Source organism: Rhinolophus sinicus, chromosome 1 (assembly GCF_057876585.1).
Source record: "Rhinolophus sinicus isolate RSI-liver-muscle chromosome 1, RSI-T2T, whole genome shotgun sequence".
Classification (NCBI taxonomy): Eukaryota; Metazoa; Chordata; class Mammalia; order Chiroptera; family Rhinolophidae; genus Rhinolophus; species Rhinolophus sinicus.
The window spans coordinates 159,783,544-159,802,057 of NC_142501.1; the positions used below are offsets into that span (position 1 = coordinate 159,783,544).

Sequence of the window (18,514 nt, forward strand, 5' to 3'; positions counted from 1 at the left end):
TGACAAGCTGGGGTTTGCTTACATGGGTCTCAGAATACTCTCTGAGAGTATTCTGGTCTACCTTTTTAACCTCCCTCCACTCCCCTTACACAAACTCCAGACACATTAGTTGAGGCTCCCTGAACACAGCAAGATCTCTCATGATTCTACTCTTTTTTCCATGATGTTCTTATCCTCCTGGTGAATTACTTATGATCCAAATCAAATGTCACCTGATGTGAAACTCTTCCTTAACACTTTCTCTCTAAACCTCTCTCTGGCAAAGTTAATGACTCCCTCTATAATCTTCAAGATTCTTGTACATATTTTTATTTTATATTTATCACATTGTACTATAATTAATTGTTAGCATATTTGCTATAGCCAGGAGGTACTATAGCTTATTACCTTTCTATCCTCAGTGTCACCATTCAATTCAATACATATTTATTGTGTTGAATAAGAAAGGTAAGCTCCCTACCCTCATGGAACCCAATTTCTAGTGGGGGAGATGGACAAGTGACACTCTATGCAAGAAGGCAATTATACCTCAAGGTGATGACATCATTATAGGAACAAAATAGGAGCACAATAATATAATGAAAAAACGTACCTTAAAGGAACTATATAGATTCTTTGTCTTCTAAAGTTAATTTCTAAGAGGAAGAACATTTTGTTCCTTCTTTTCACCAACCTGTTTCTCCCACTGTTTAATCAGTTCTTTCACATCTGTTGGATCTGGGTTTGGACATGTTTGGTCCCCATTCTTCATTGTAACACTGCCAGGGAAATAGCAACAAGATTTTTTTTTTTACTTTTAATCATTGAAATGCTTCGTCCTATCCCCAGAATTCAATTCCCCAAATAAAATTGACTTGTCCTCTCTATAAGTATCTGCAACTTCCAGTCTTTTTCCTGCTTTTTCATTTTCTAAGTGAGTGAGGGGACTTAGATAAATTTCTAGGATAGCACATAACCATAGATTTAAAAAATCCAACAGGTATATGCAATGGGAGAAATTTATATCTGAAGATGATATTGCTTCTGTTGTGCTGAAAATCACTATTTATGTTTAACTGAAAAAGTAAAATACAAATACCTACGGTTTTTTTTGCAAAAACAATAATAATTAGTAATTTTGCTATGCTTTCTGATGACATTACTTAAAATACAATACAATGTTACCCTAAGACAAGATTAACAGACTGGTTGAATTTTTAAAATTACTTACAGCAAACTCTCCAGGAATAATTTAAAGATTTGTTTTCTTTAATTCTTCTGTGTAATCTGAGACTAAAAGTAACCATTCTACATATCATCCTTGATTTCAGTTTCAGAAAACTAAAATTAGGATATTTCTGGTCAAGATGGTGGAGTAGGTAATGCTGTGCCTGCCTCCTCTCACGACCACGTCAAAATAACCACAGAAAACCCATCATCAAGAATTGCCTGAAGTCTACCTGAACCAAAGTCCTATAACTAAGAACATACAGAAGAAGGGATATTTTGGCTGTGGAGGTTCCCCCTCTGGAGCAGTGAGGGATCCCAGCCCCACACCGGGCTCCTCAGCCCAGGGTCTCAGTGCCAGGGAGAGAAGTACCCATAACTTCTAGCTGTGAAAACCAGCAGAGATTTGTGGCTGGGTAAGACAGAGGGTGACTGGAGTCCTAAGCGTCCTTCTTAAAGGGCCCATGCATGGATTCACTTGCTGACAGACTCACTTGCTTTGAGCTCCAGCACTGGGGCAGCAGCTCGAAAAATGCCAGGCACATCTGGGAAGGAACTAAATTGTCTGCCTTCAGAACAAGGGCTAGAGGAGCAGGTTTTTCCCAGACAGAAGTGCTGGCAGAATCCATTGTTTCTTTGTTGAGCCGTCCCCACTCCCAGCATGCAGATGCAGGAGACCATAATAACTAAGTCTTCATTAACCTAGCTAACACCCTTTATCCACCCTGTCCTAGTGATTTCCTGAGACCCTGCTCCACCCAACTTTTAGGCACTCTAGTCGTTTCCACTGGCTTTTTCGAACAAATAGCCCGTCTTGGCTATTTTGGACTTTCCTAAAATCTCTCAAAGGTTCACAAAACCCAAACAGGCTGCATCTGGCTTTGACATGTCCCTTACCTCTTGCTGAGGAGCCCCAAGTCCAGTACTAGTGGCAGCTGGCCTCAGTTCATGCCTTGGCCTCTTGAGTCACCTGCAAGCCCAACACGAGCGGTGGTCATCTGAGGATTTGTTTGTGGCTCATGCCAGGCGGCTCACAGTAGGGCACAGGCTACAGCTAAACTTGGCCGGTGTCAGAGCCCCTTCCAGGAGGCTCTGGGGCAGCCATGCCCATGGCCAGCTTTGGACTGAGCTAGAACATCACTGGGCCACCTCGAAGGACAGCACACCCAAAGAGGAGACTGGGCAGGCACCAGAGCCCTGCTAAAGCAAATCCTGCTCCATAGGGTCAGCCTCTACAGAACAGTTCCTCCATTATAGTCACGCCCAGTCCTTACAACAAATGAGCTTGAGAGTCAGTCTCTCCCATTGATGTGCAAACAGCAACCAAGGCTCAACTACAACAGGAGGGCACATACAACCCACCCAAGGGACACACCTGGAACACCCAGCTCTGGTGACCAGGGAAACTGCACCACTGGGCCCCACAGGTCACTCACTACTAAGGCTACTCTACTAAGACTGGGAGACATAGCAACTCTACCTAATACATGGAAACAAACACAGGGAGACAGCCAAAATGGGGAGGCAGACATATCCCAAATGAAAGAACAGAATAAAGCTCCAGAAAAAAGAACTAAATAAAATAGAGACAAGCAATCTACCAGATGCAGAGTTCAAAACATTAGTTATAAGGATGCTCAATGATCTCAGGGAGAACTTCAACAAAGATACAGGAAACATAAAAGTGGAGATAGAAAACATAAAAAAAGAACCAATCAGAAATAAAAAATACAATAATGGAAATGAATATATTACAGGGAATCAACAGTAGATTAGATGATGCAGAGGATCAAATCAGTGATTTATTAAAAAATAAAATTTAAAAAAATCAGTGATTTAGAAGATAAGGTAGCAGAAAACACCCAACCAAAAGAGGTAAAAAAAAAAAATCCCGTCAAATGAGAATAGTTTAAGGGGCTTCTGGGACAACATCAAACATACTAACATTCATAGGGGTACCAGAACAAGAGAGATCAGGAAATTGAAAACCTAGTTGAAGAAATAATGATAGAAAAGTTCCCTAACTTTGCAAAGGATATAAACACAGAAACCTGGCAAGCACAGAGAGTCCTAAACAAGATGAACCCAAAGAGGCCCACACCAAGATACAGCATAATTAAAATGCCAAAGGTTAAAGACAAAGAAAGAATCTTAAAAGCAGCAAGAGCAAAGTAGTTAGTCACCTACAAGGGCGCTTCCATAAGGCTGTCAGATGATTTCTCAAGAGAAACTTTGAAAGACAGAAGTGAGTTGCAAAAAATATTCAAAGTGATGAAAAGCTAGGACCTACAACCAAGATCACTCTACCCAGCAATGATCTGTTGATCATTTAGAATCAACAAATAAAGAGTTCCCCACACAAGAAAAAGCTAAAGGAGTTCATCACCACCAAACCAGTATTACAAGGAATGTTAGAGGGACATTAGGAAAAAAAATCGAAAATATAAATAATAAAATGGCAATAACTACACATTTATCAACAGTTACTTTAAATGTAAGTGGATTAAATGCTCCAATCAAAAGATAGGGTGGCTGAATGGATAATAAAATAAGACCCTTACAAATACTGTCTATAAGAGACTCACTTTAGATTGAAAGACACACACAGATTGAAAGCAAAGAGATGGAAAAAGATATTTCATGAAAATGGAAGTGAAGAAAAAAAAAGCTTAACTTTATAGATAGCAAGACTTATACCAGACAAAATAGACTTTGAAACAAAGGTTAGGGGCCAGCCTGGTGGCTCAGGTGGTTAGAGCTCCATGCTCCTAACTCCGAAGGCTGCCAGTTCGATTCCCACATGGGCCAGTAGGCTCTCAACCACAAGACTGCGAGTTCCCGCAAGGGATGGTGGGCTCCACCCCCTGCAACTAAGATGTAACACAGCACCTTGAGCTGAGCTGCCGCTGAGCTCCAGAATGGCTCAGTTGGTTGGAGCGTGTCCTCTCAACCACAAGGTTGCCGGTTCAACTCCTGGAAGGGATGGTGGGCTGCGCCCCCTGCAACTAGTAATGGCAACTGGACCTAGAGCTGAACAGCACCCTCCACAACTAAGATTGAAAGGACAACAACTTGACTTGGAAAAAAGTCCTGGAAGTACACACTGTTCCCCAATAAAATCTTTAAAAAACAAAACAAAAAACAAAGGTTATAACAAGAGACAAAGAAGGATTCAGTAATCCCCCTTCAGGGTATTTATCTGAAGAAACCCAAAATGCTACTTTGAGGTGATGTGTGCATCCATATGTTCATTGCAGCACTATTTACAATGGCCTAGATGTGGAGGCATGGATGAGTGGATAAAGAGGAAGTGGTACACATATACTATGGAATATTGCTCAGCCATGGAAGAGAATAAGTTCTTCCCATCTGTGGCAGCATGGATGGACCTGGAGGGTACAGTACTGAGTAGAATATGTCAGACAGAGAAAGACAGATGCAATGTGATTTAGCTTATATGAGGAATCCAAAGAACAAAATAAACAAACAAAACAGAAACAAACTCATAGATACAGAGAACATTATGATGGTTGCCAGATGGGAGAGGGGTTGGGAGGTGGGGGAAAAGTGGGGAAGGATTAAGAAATATAAATTGGTTGTTACAAAGTAGTCATGGGTGTATAGTATAGCATAAGGAATATAGTAAATAATATTGTAATAACTATGGTATCAGATGGGTACTAGATTTATTGGGGTGATAGATGGGAAGGGTTGGGGGCAGGGTGAAAAAGGTGAAGTGATTAAGAAGTACAAGTTGGTAGTTACAAAATAATCATCAGGATGTAAAGTAAAGTATAGAGAATATAGTCAATGACATGGTAATAACTATCTATAGTGCCAGGTGGGTACTGGACTAGTCAGGGGGATCACTTCTTAAATTATATAAATGTGTAACCACTATGCTATACATCTGAAATTAATATAACATAATATTGAATGTCAAATGTAATTGAAAAATTTTAAAGTGGGGAAAAAGATGAAGGGGAATAAGAGGTTCAAATTTCCAGGTGTAAAACAAATAAGTCATGGGATGTAATGTACAGCATAAGGAATATAACCAATAATATTGTGATATCATGGTACGGTGACAGATGGTTGCTGGGCTTATCATGGTGATCACTTCTATAGGTATATAAATATTTGAATAACTGTGATATACACCTGAAACTATATAATGTATGTAAGCTATATTTTAATAAAAATCTTAAAAATAAAGGCTAACTGAGATTACTAAAGCAAAAAAATATTGAACCATAAAATTTGCTTGTTTTTCTGGATAAGTAAATAGTTTTGGGGGAAAAAAGACAAGTGATAGTGTTGACAAAAATGTGGAGAAAAGGGAACCCTTGTGCACCGTCGGTGGAAATATAATTTGATACAGCAATTATGGATAACTGCAAGGAGGTTCCTCAAGAAATTAAAATTACCATATGATCCAGCAATCCCACTTCTGAGTATATATCCAAAGGAAATGAAATCACTATCTGAAAGAGATATCTGAATGATATCTCTTTCAGATAGTGAAAGAGATATCATGGGGCTGTTCATTGTGGAATTATTCACAATAGCCAAGACATGAAGCACCCTAAGTATTCATTGACAGATGAATGGATGAAGAAAAGGTGATATCTATCTATCTGTCTGTCCATCTGTCTGTTTATCTATCTATCTAGGTATATAGGTATATAGATATATAGATACCTATCTATAGATAGATATGTATATAGGAATATATATATATATATTTTATTTATATATTTATATATATATATATATATATATATATATATATATATATATATATAAAATGCAATATTAGTCAGACATAGGAAAAAGGAAATCTTGCTATTTATGATAACATGGATGAATGCTGAGGGCATTATGCTAAGTGAAAGAAGTCAGACAAAGATAAATACTACACGATCTCACTTATATATAGAACCTTAAAAAAAACTGCATTAATAGACAGAGAGACTAGATTGGTGGTTACTAAGGGCTGGGGGCAGAGGGAAATAGGAAATGTTGGTCAAAGAATGTACAAATTTCAGTTATAAGAGAAATAAGTTCTGTGGATATAATGTATAGTATGGTGATTATAGTTACTAATACTGTATAATATACTTGAAATTTGCTAGAAGAGTAGATCTTAAAAGTTTTTACCCACTCTTCTCCCGCCAAAAAAAAGGTAACTATGTGAGGTGATGGATGTGTGGTAATCATTTCACAATATATCTATATGTATATCAACTCATCATGTTGTATACCTTAAACTTACACAATGTTATTTGTCAATTATACTTCATACAGCTGGAAAAAATTTTTTTAAAAGATTTAAAATGTGCATATCCTAAAACCCAGCAATTCTAATCTCTAGAAAGGAAAAGGAAAGAATTAAAGACACAATATTGCCAGGGTGGCCGGATGGCTCAGTTGGTTAGAGCACGAGCTCTGAACAACAGGGTTGCCGGTTTGATTCCCACATGGGCCATTGAGCTGCGCCCTCCACAACTAGATTAAAGACAACGAGCTGCTGCTGAGCTTCCCTAGGGGCGGCCGGATGGCTCAGTTGGTTAGTGTGCGAGCTCTCAACAACAAGGTTGCCGGTTCAATTCCCCCATGGGATGGTGGGCTGTGCCCCCAGCAACTAAAGATTGAAAACGGCAACTGGACTTGGAGCTGAGCTGCGCCCTCCACGACTAGATTGAGGGACGACTTGGAGCTGATGGGCCCTGGAGAAACACATTGTTCCCCCAGTATAGCTCCCCCAAAAAGACACAATATTGCCATAATACCAGTTTGATTTAAATAGCAAAAAATTGAAAATACCCTACATTTAGGCATTGGTCATATATATTACTGTACATCTATAGATGGCCATTAAAAATGGAAAAATAATTAGAAAATATGATATTATAGAAGATTTACTGATGTGAGGAAATGTGCATGATATAGTGTTAATGAAAAGCAGATGACAAAACAGTATGTAGTGTATGGTTTTATTTTTATGTACATATATTGCATGTATAAATGTATGTATCTGTGTCTATATACGTACACATGCAAATGAGGGAGATGTGGAAGAATTTATACACCAAGGGGTTAACAGTATTTGTCACTGGATGGTGGGATTATAAATAATTTTATTTTCTTCTTTTGGGTTATCTGCATTAAACATTTTCTATAATGGACATGTATTACTTTGGTGATATATCATCATTGGTTCCTAATCCCTACCAGAAATGCCTTTTTTTTCTAAAGAAAAGAAAGAAGTAGACCCGATGTACAGAGGAACAACAATGAATTTTAAGTGCATGTATGGGCAAGTGTTCCAAGGGTAATAGTCACACTAAATTTAATGTTTCTGCCAATATGGTACATGCATATTGGATGAGATTTTACTTACATGACTTCAATTTTCTCACAAGACGGGGCTTGGGGCAAACTGTTTAAGGTCCTTTAAGGATTTTAAGTAGATCGTCCTTTTGTTGGTTTTGATGCAGGAACAGCGTCCATTCCTCATTATTGGGGCTCCTGAAGGAAAGAGAGGGGGTAGCACACGTCAGTTTAGGGCAATGTCTCAATTTAGTTGATCCATCAAAATGATATGTTTGCCTTAGTCATGGTTATTACTATGCTTTACAGAGTGTCTGTTAATAATTACCACAAACTTTTGAAGTAGGCATTATCTCCATTTTATAGATGGAGAAGCTAAAGTTCAGAGAAGTAAAGAACAGTCATTTAGCTTTCTAGGGGGTCAGGGGCAAGGTTTGAGTCCATATCATACAACCTTAGGAAAAGAGATTTTCACAATATTTAAAAATGTCTATCTAGCAAGTCAGACACATAGATACCTAATTAATGTGTGCTATGTGGACTACAGTTTCCTAAGCAATTCTCAAAGCCATTTTTTATCTGACCTTAGTAGAATGGAGTTGGTATTAGTTTGGACAGAAAGTTCTACGAATAATAACCACTTACCACCACCATCTGCATCCTCCCCATTGCCTCTTTTCAGTAGTGCTTTAAACTTTTGGCAACTCTTTGAAATACACTATCTTCACTCCTTAATTCTTTTATTCATTCAACACATACTTACTAAATGCTTACTAAATGCCACATATCGTGTGGTAGGTAGAAAAAAGTATAACTGCAGAATTCCCGTTTTACAGCTAAGGAAACTGAAGTCTAGAAAAGTTCACTAATTTGTTCAAGGTAACAAAGGTAGTTAGTAAACAGACTAGTGACAATTTCTCTGATTATTGGATCTTTAATTGGTTAACCACAGGCATACTTATCAAGAAACAATATCAGGGTGACAAAAAGAACTTAGGAGACAGAGTCTTTCCTCTCATTATCACCCAGTTCAATAAACATTTATTGGACATTTACAACATGCCAGGAATTCACACACCAAGACTGAGAAGACTTGTGTTTGACATGGCAGGTCTGATATGAACTTTGGATAATCTACTACATCACTGAGAAGCTTTTATGAGTGACATATCACTTTCTGATGCATACAAAACAGTCACATTTATTGGGCAAGTCAAGAGGCTTTTGCAGCAATTCACATCTCTGACTTAACTAACCTAATATAACTCAGAACCCCTTACCTTGAACTCCAATCAGAGTCAGGAAGATGATAACCAAAAGGAATGGAACACCACCTTTCCTCATAGTGATAGAATGAAGTTCTACTAAGTCACTCCTTTACTGGATTTCAAGCCATCAGAAATTTTTTAGCGAACATGCTTGGGGGAATCATATTTGTTTAGGAAATCCATTTCCCTCCTAAACTCTGATTGGCTGGTGTCCTTAGCTAACCTAGCTAAACTGAACACAACCTTAATTGTGTTGGGGGAAACCCTACTCTCAGATCCAACAGAATTTCTGCGTGCTTTATTGCCATTTCTCATAAATGGGTGGTTTATAGTAAGGGGTGCCAAACAAGTATCACTGGCAGCCCTTAGCATACTCACAGTTGCTCATCTGGGTGAAGAATAGGTTATATAATGAATATAATAATATCATACAACAAGGTTTGGAGATGTGGTTCCCAAATGGGAAATATTAAAGTCCAGATAAGTAATGCACTTTTCAAATTTCCTTACCATTTACATGGCTAGATTTATCTTTTCTTAATCTAGGTTAAATAAAAAAAGAATCTTAACTTCCTTCAGGACCAGGTCATTTTTTACTGCGGTAAGCTTATTTAGTTTTTTATGTCATTCCTGCTACAGTTGATTGTTTTTTTAGTAGTCAGATTAATTAGAATAAGGGATCAGCTGAAAATAGACAAATGGAACTACACCAAATTTAAAAACTTCTATGCATAATAAAATCAACAGAGTGAAAACATCTACCGAATGGGAGATAATTGCAAATCATATATCTGATAAGGAGTTAATATCCAAAATATATAAAGAACTTCTATAATACAACAATCACCAAATAACCTGGTTGACTAGACATTTCTCTAAAGAAGATATACAAATGGACAATAAGCATATGAAAAGATGCTCAACATCACTAACATTAGGGAAATGCAAATCAAAACCACAATGAGATATCACCTCATACTCATGGGGATGCCACTATCAAAAAACAGAAAATAACAAGTGTTGACGAGGATGTGAAGAAATTGGAACCCTTGTGCACTATTGGTGGGAATGTAAAATAGTGCAACCATTATGGAAAAAAATATGGAGGCTCCTCAAAACATTAAAAATAGAACAATCCTTTGACCCAGCAGCCCCAATTCTGGAATATGTCCAAAAATATTCAAAGAAGGATCTCAAAGAGACATCTGTACACTCATGTTCATGGCAGCATTATTCAGAACAGCTTTATTCACAAAGGCAAAGTGACCCAAATGTCCACTGACAGATGAATGGATAAAGAAAATGTGGTATATACATGCAATGGAATGTTATGCAGCCTTAGAAAAGGAAATCCTGTCCTATGCTACAACGTGGATAAACCTCAAGAAGATTATGCTAAGTGAAATAAGCCAGTCACAAAAGGACAAATATCTGATAAAGTCAATCTTAAAAATAGAAAATTGAGTTGCCAAGGGCTGAGGAAAGGGTGAGGCAAAATTAGTCTTTAGTCGGTATAGAGTTTATGTTGCAAGACGAAAAAGATCTAGACCGCTGTTGTACAACAATGTGAATATACTTAAGACTACTGAACTGTACACTGAGAAATGATTAAGAAGGTAAATTTGATGTTACATGCTTTTTACCACAATAATTAAATGAAACAGAGAAATTAGTGGCATGCAATGGAGACCCAAATTAATAATGGCTGGTTAAGATAGAAGTGTATTTCTCTCTGACAAAAGCAAGTGGATTTGAGTGTGTTTGGTGGTTCTGCTTGATGAAGTATCCCAAGCTCCTCCTATTTTGTTGCTTTACTGCCATCTCTAGGTTGCTACCCTCATGCACATGGCCCAAGGGGACTTGCAACCATGTCTTCTTTCCAACTACAGGGTAGTGGGAAGGCAGAAAAGGGCATGGCCTTCAGTTTTAGACCCATGCTGGAAATTGCACCCAGCACTTTCCATCACTTCTCATGAGCCAGAACTTATTCACATGACCACATCTAGCAACAGGGAAAGTTAAATAATGTGACCTTTGCTCTGGTTGATCCACTAAAATTTGGAGGTTTCATTACTGTAGAAAAATGTTTCTCAACTCTTTTTTCAGTTTTCATTAGTGCCTCTCTTGAGATAAATTAAATTTAAATTAACTTAAATCTAAATGAAATTAAATTGCTCCCTAAAGAAAAAAATTAAATACAGTCATGTGCTGCATAAACAATGTTTTGGTCAACGACAGACCGCGTATACAATGGTGTCCCATAAGATTATAATGGAGCTGAAAAATTCCTATAACCTCGGGATGTTGTAGCCATTGTAACATTGCAGTGTAAAGGTTACAAAAATCAACAAGACTGTGGGTAAGATGGCATACAACTTTACCCTTGGAGTGGATGAGATGACATTAAGGAACTCCTAGAGGTGGTTCCTGAGGAAATGCCTAATGAGGAGTTGTTGGGACTGGAACAGGAATGCATAGCTGAAGAAGAGGCAAGAGAAAAGGAAACTGATGAAGAAACCTCAAAAAAATTCACAGTGAACGGTTTAGCGGAAGCTTTTGCAGAGAGTGAGAAAGGAAAGGGTGTCTAAGCTGCTGCTCCAACTTCATCAGTAACCAAGGGAATACAGTAAATTCCCAACGAAGGCCTTCTGAGAGGCTAGCCACATATACTTTCCTACAGTTCCAATTAAAAGATAAATAATTATAGAAGGCAGTGCCTGTTCTTTCTACATCCTGATAAGATTATAGAAATAATTGCTTCCAGACTCCTCCCCATGACTACTGACTCTAGGTGCTTGACAACCTACCTTATCTGTATATTCTCTTCACCTGATGTCAAACTGTTAACCCTTGAATGTATGTAACTAAAACTCCTGATGCATGGCTGCATTTGTCTTTGTCCTCCTGCCTATATAAGCATCCCCTCAATTTGCTAAAGTTGGAGCACTGTTTAAAGGCTTCGTGGAACTCTGCTCTCAGGCACATCCTCAGATGGGCCCAAATAAAAAACTCTTTTCTTAAATCTACAGAGGTACGTGTCTTCTTTTCATTGACAAGAGGTACAGAGTTACATGTCTTCTTTTCATTGACATTATCTGCCTACAAACAAATCTATGATGAGAAAAGAAACAAACTAAGCATACCACTATAGACATATTTCTGAAAAGAGTGACGCCTCCTCAAGAAGAGGCTCTGGCAGGTACTTCAGGAGGTATTCCAGAAAAGGGTTTTGTTATCATAGATGGTAACTCTATGCGTGTTATTGCCCTTGAGTACCTTCCAGTGGGGCAAGATGTGGAGGTGGAAGACAGTGATATTGATAATCCTGACCCTGTGTAGGCCTAGACTAATGTGTATTTTTGTGTTTTAGTTTTTAACAAAAAAATTGAAAAATAAGAAAAAAAATTTTAATAGAAAAAGCTTATAGAATAAGGATATAAAGAAAATACTTTCTGTACAGCTGTACAATGTATTTGTGTTTTAAGCTATGTTTTACTATAAGAGTCGAAAAGTTAAAAAATTAAAAGGTTTATAAAGTAAAAATGTTAATAAGTTAAGGTTAATTTATTATTGAAGAAAGAAATTTTTTTTTATAAATTTAGTGTAGCCTAAGTACACAGTGTTTATAAAGTCTACAGTACTGAACAGTAATATCCTAGCCTTCACATTCACTCAGTACTCACTCACTGACTCACCCAGAACAACTTCCATTCAGGGCAAGTGCCCTACACCAGTGTACTATTTTTTATTTTTTATATTGTATTTTTACTGTACCTTTACTATGGTTAGATACAGAAATACCATTGTGTTACAATTGCCCACAGTACTCAGTACAGTAACATGCTGTACAGGTTTGTAGCCTAGAAGCAATAGGCCATATGACATACAGGCATACCTCCTTCTATTGCACTTTGCTTTATTGTGCTTCACAGGTGTTGCATTTTTTTTTTTACAAACTGAAAGCAAGACCCTCACCAGCAAAAAGACTGTGACTTGCTTAATTGCGATTATTGCTTGATTGTTGATAGTCTGAAACCAAACTTGCAATATCTCTGAGGTAGCCTAGGTATATAGTTGGTCATACCATCTAGGTTTGGGTAAGTGTACTCTGTTTGCATGACAAAACCACCTAATAATGCATTTCTCAGAATGTATCCCAGTCGTTAAGCCATGTATGACTATATTAAGAAATAAGATTTTATTGGGTAGGGTTGAACTTTGGTGTGCCACTAATCATTGTAATACCTAAGATTTTTTTTAGCCCACCTAAAAACCAATTTTTATCCCCTTGAGGGCAACACTCCCTACCCCCCCGCCACTCCCAACTGAGAGTGCATGCCATAGAGTAAGGGGGAAACAGGTATTATTAGCATTTTCTGTTATATGGTACACATTTTTGGACTGGTTTCTAGATGGATGATTAATGCTGAAATACGACCATTACAGAAATCTTTGAAGAAAACTGGTGATACAGCTTATTCATTTGGTTGTGCTTAATTTTGGTAATGACTGTGACCATGCATAGGGTGGAGATGGGTTCAGGTCCAGCTTTGCTACTTAATGGCCTTGCAAAATACTTAATTTCTTTAAGCCTCAGTTCCCTCAGCTGAGAAAACTATTACTGACCTCACAGGTTGTTAAAATTAATGGCAAAAATGCATGATCAACTGCAAAGCACCACAGAACTAGTAACCATTCTTTCTCGCAAAGAAAGGAAGATGGAAACTTCTTAGGATAAAGACTAAGGCCCACCACGGTCTGCCCCTGCTCACTGCTCCAGCCCTTTCTTGCATAACTGTGCTCCATCACATTTCCTTTCTTCAGTTCCTCAAAGGGACAATGCTCCTTTCATCTTACTGTTTTCGCTCATGCTGTTTCCCTGCATGGAATGCTGTGCCTGCTCCGTCTCCCTACCCTACTGCCTGGTAATCTTACCCATCTTAGCTATCCAGACTGGCATTTATTTCCCATGGGAAGTCTTCTCTGATCCCCAGACTTGGTCAGGTCTCCCACCATCTGCTCTCATGGCACCTCCCTCCTGTTCTCATTCAGCTCACATTGAAGGCAATGTTAATTAAGTTTAGCTGTAATCTTATGGTTAACATCTCTTTCTGCCACAAGAAGGAAGGCGTGTGAGCGTCCATACCTGAGCCTGGCACACAGTAGGTGCTCAGTGGATAGGCGTACAGGAGTGAGAGAAGAAACCAGCGAACAGACTCCCAGCCTGGCACAGCACTGAGCCTGTGAAGAGCGGCCTGGCTCCTCGAGGGGGCAGATCAGGTGACCTCCCCGGGAGCTGAGGTGGGCGCACTGCGCATGCCCTGCCAGCCAGCTTCCAGAACCTTCAGTGGGGAAGCTACAGCCTTAACTTGCCCACCTCACGCCGCACTTGTGCCGCTGCTAGTGTCCCTGCTGCCTGCGCTAATCCTGCCGGGAGAAGCACGTCTTTGGGGGAGAAGGTAGTAGTTGCGCCCTCGGGGATCCCTCAGGAGCGGGGCCTATTTTGCAGTTTCCACACCAGGCTTAGTTTGAGGCCGGAGGGAACGATGGCCTTGGAAGGGCCTGGTCGCTGGGGCGGAGGCCGCCAGGCGAGGCCTAGGAGGGCCCTTCGTCCGAGAGCTGCGGTCACTGGGTCAGAGGCTTTTTGGACAAGAGAAAGGAGGTGTTGGGGGTCAGTTAGGCGTCACTGGAGACCCAGTCTTACTATGCAGAAGGGGCTGATTTTCTCTGGTGACAAGCGGAATGGGAGGGAGCCTCTGGAGGCCCGGCTGAGTGGCGGAGCTGTGCCCTGTTACGCACTTACGAGAAGGTTTGGCCTGTAGAAATTTGGGGTGGGGGTGGGGGGCGCTGCCCTCCACCTGGGCCTGTTCAGTCCCGTATTTCCCACGCTTCCTTTTGAAAGTTGTCCTGAAAACTCTGAGAGAAAACACGTTTCTGACTGGGCAGAAGGTCAGAGAAAATCCCATAAAAGTGGTGTTTATGGCTCCACAGGGCTTTTAGGAGAAACAGAAACCTGATGAGATTTTACAGATATTTCTCACAGTCCTGGGAAAGGAGCCAAGGTTTATCAGCGCCTTGAAATAAACAGACGATTACTAATTTCCCTTTTGACAGAGTCTTAACCTTTTTTGCCTTGAAAAATTCCAGTTCCTGTCCCAGAGGAAGCAATGCAGATGTAACCTCAAAAGCCTTAATGAGCAGGATTCTGTTTTTACATGTGCTCCCCTGCCTCCGCCTTCCGTCTTTTTGGTTATGGAACCAAGTGTGGTCTGTTTAGTTATGTACACAGCGTGACACACTCTGTCACAGTGAAAATAACAGTGTTCCTTTTTACTTGTCAAAGGAGAAGTTTCTCTCATAGTGAAACCCCCAGGCCTGTTTGAATTTCTTACAGTGTGGATTTTCCCTCCTCTCAACAGCTACTGCTAGTACTGAAGGATGCTGATTTGAAAAGGGTTTATTTCTTGAAAGTGTCAGAAGCCCCTACGTAGCATTCTGATTTTCCTTTCTTCCTCTCCCCATGCAGGAAATCATAAGCATTCTTCCAAGCTATTATAGTATGGTAAACTGGCTGCAAGCAAATCATAGTTGTGGGGGGTTTCATGTCCTGTCTGCATCTCAAATAGCAAAGAGAAAGGAACAAGTTCTTCCTTTACTAGTTTGTATTTTTCAGCTGAAGCTTAAACACTGGATTAAATCTGTGAATCAACTCTACTGAAAGGTAATGGCAGGACATCATTTAGAGGACAGCGGTGGCTAAATGCTGGCAGTAACATTTTTGCTCTGTGTCTTTTTGCAAGTCAGCTTACAGTCTGATGACATGTAGCCAGAGTCATTAAGAAGCTACTGCCTAACTTGAAAAATCCTGAAAAAGGAGAAAATAACTTTGTTTAAAATAGCCATATTAAAATGATTTACGTTAAAATTACTAAGTAACTTTACAAGAAAAAAAAACCATGTTCTTGAAACCCTTCGTTTTAGTGTTTATCTTTCATTTATTTCATTCATTAAATTTTTATTATTATGATTCCAGACTCTGAGGATGCAAATATGAATGATAATCTCTGCCTCCACAGTTTAGTGGGGGGAAAGCTGCATGTAAATTAGCAATTACTGTAGAAGTGGTAAGATAAAGGATTTTACTCAGTTAATGGAGGCTCAGAGAAGGCAACTGTGGCTGATGGGCTCAAACACAGCTGTCTGGATTAGGTCTGGAAGGGAGAATTGGTTGGAATTTGTTACTAGAAGAAGGTGTGTGTGTGTGGGGGGGGGATTCTGATTTCTACATACAATACTGGTTTCTACTTTTATATAATGTAGATAATTCCATAGTTGCTTGTTTCACACTGTGAACTATTGCCCGATATTGTATAAAGTGTGAATTTAAGTTCTTTGATCTCCCAATTAATATCTAACTCTCCCAACCAAAGTTTGTTAAATAGTGATTTTTCTCCAGTTACAATCAGATAGGGGTTGGGACTGGAGTCATCTAGACATTCAAAATAGCATCATAGGCCTCCTCCATGTAGCCTTTTTCTCCAGCAGTATAGCCCAGATTATTAGTCCCTGAACAGTACTCCATGTGACCTCTTTCTTCAGCAATGTAACCCGTCTTAATTTCTCCTTTATTCTTGAAGGATAGTTTTGTCAGATGTAGAATTCTTGGTTGATAGATTTTTTTCTTTCAGCAACTTAACTATGTCATCCTTCTACCTTCTGGCCTCCATTGTTTCTGATGAGAAATTGGTTGTTAATCTTATTGATGATCCATTGAATGTGATGAAATAGTTCTCTCTTGGTGCTTTCAAGATTCTCTCTTTGTCTCTGAGTTTTGACAATTTGACTATTATGTATCTCAGTGTAGATCTTTTTGAGTTTATCTTTCTTAGAGTTTATTGAGCTTCTTGGATGTGTAGATTCATATATTCCATCAGATTTGGGAAGTTTGGGCCTGTTATTTTTGTGGATGGGTTTTTTTGCCCCTTTCTTTCTCTTCTTCTTCTGGGGCTCACGTTATGAGTAGTATTACTTGACAGTATATCATAGGTCCCTTAGGCTCTGTTCACTTTTCTTCATTAAGTTTTTGTTTCTGCTCCTCAGTAATTTCAATTATCTTGTCTTCAAATTTGGTGATTCTTTCATCTACTGTACCAAAACTGCTGGTGAACCCCTCTAGTGAATTTTTCATTTTAGTATTTTACTTTTCAGTTCCAGAATTTCTGTTTAGCTCCTTTTAATAACTTATCTTTATTGATAGTCTCAATGATGTGTGACTTATTTTCCCAGTTCCCTTTTATTCTTTGTACATGGTTTCATTTAGCTTTTTGAGCATATTTAAGACAGTTGATATAACATCTTTTTTAGTAAGTCCAATGAATGGGCTTCCTCATAAATAGTTTTCTGTCAATTTATTTTTTCTCTTTGAGTGGACCATATTTTTCCTGTTTTTTTTGTTTGTTTGTTTGTTTGCTTGTTTTCTGTATACTTTGTGATTTGTGGTTGAAAGCTAGACATTCTGAATATTATAATGTAACTCTGGAAATCTAATTCTCCCACTCCTCAGGGACTGCTGATTTTCCTTGTTGATGGCTAGAACCATCTATTTATTACTTTTCCAAATATTTTTGCAAAGTGGGTATTCCTTGTTGTGTGTGGTTACTGAAGTTTCTGTTTCATTATCTCTGGTCAGCCAATGACCTGATATGTCTCTTTAAATATAGGTCATTAGAAGTAGAATGACAAAGCCTGCTCATGTGTGTTAGGGTAAATTTATTCAAAATAAATTTAAGGAAGTTATCTTTAAGACCTGAATCAAAATTGAATTCCAAAAATTACTTTTGGATAGCCTCTCAAAATGAGGACGTTAGATCTCATCCTTTTCAATGTATACTTAATTCATGCCTGAAGTAAATAAAGATCTTTTTTCTTTTTTTTAATATATCTGTGTCCACAACCTAATAACCATCCCCTCGGTACCTCAAGTCAGAATCTAAATGGTGTTATTTTGAAAATGCTCTTGTTTTCTACTTGAGATCAAGAGAATCTCAAGTCATCAGATAGAGGAAATAGCAGATGCAACAAAAGTTAGCTTCTAGAAACTAACAGCCTCTTTTGTATTGCAGCATAGTACCACAGAACTCAAACTTGATTTTAAAATAATATGTATACTTCCCTTGAAAAAAAAAAATGACTGTTAAGCATATTGCAAACAAATGTTAATATATAGCATTAATAATAAGGCTTACTCTAAAAGCTTTTTTATTCTATCTTCTGAAAATCCCCACCAGCCAGGAGGATTGTATAAAACTTTATTTTTTGTAGTTTTTATTACAAAAATAATGGTTGTTACTGTTTTGTTTTTCAGTTACAAAATTGAATGTGCTTTTTTCAAACTACGTTTGCCTCTCATTCTAGATTCAAATGTACTTCTCCTGGTAGAAATAATGGCAGTGCTCCCAGTTGAAAATTGTACTCTAACACTGTCAGCTCATGTTTTGATGTCTGCCATTGTGCATATGTTCTTTGTATTTTACTTTACGCCTCTGGTATTGTGGTATTTGTTAATTAGGCTTTATATTAGGTTGGTGCAAAAGTAATTGAGGTTTTTGCAATTATTTTTAACCTTTCAAACCTCAGTTACTTTTGCACTAACCTAATAGTTACTCTCATGTCATTTGTGAAAATTTATTTGTTACTTTGTAAATTTT

At 38.5% G+C, this 18,514-nt stretch overlaps 2 protein-coding genes across 2 annotated transcripts in view; one reads left to right on the forward strand and one right to left on the reverse strand.

The window, feature by feature from the left end:
* Positions 1-18,514, forward strand: part of ART3 (ADP-ribosyltransferase 3 (inactive)) — a 107,472-nt gene that overhangs the window by 9,480 nt on the left and 79,478 nt on the right. The window lies entirely within an intron of this gene.
* On the reverse strand, positions 535-8,983 carry CXCL9 (C-X-C motif chemokine ligand 9). The gene is given in 4 exon segments (XM_019719886.3): positions 535-758; positions 7,610-7,635; positions 7,637-7,737; positions 8,820-8,983. Coding segments are annotated over 4 exon segments (321 nt in total). The 5' UTR covers positions 8,884-8,983; the 3' UTR covers positions 535-628.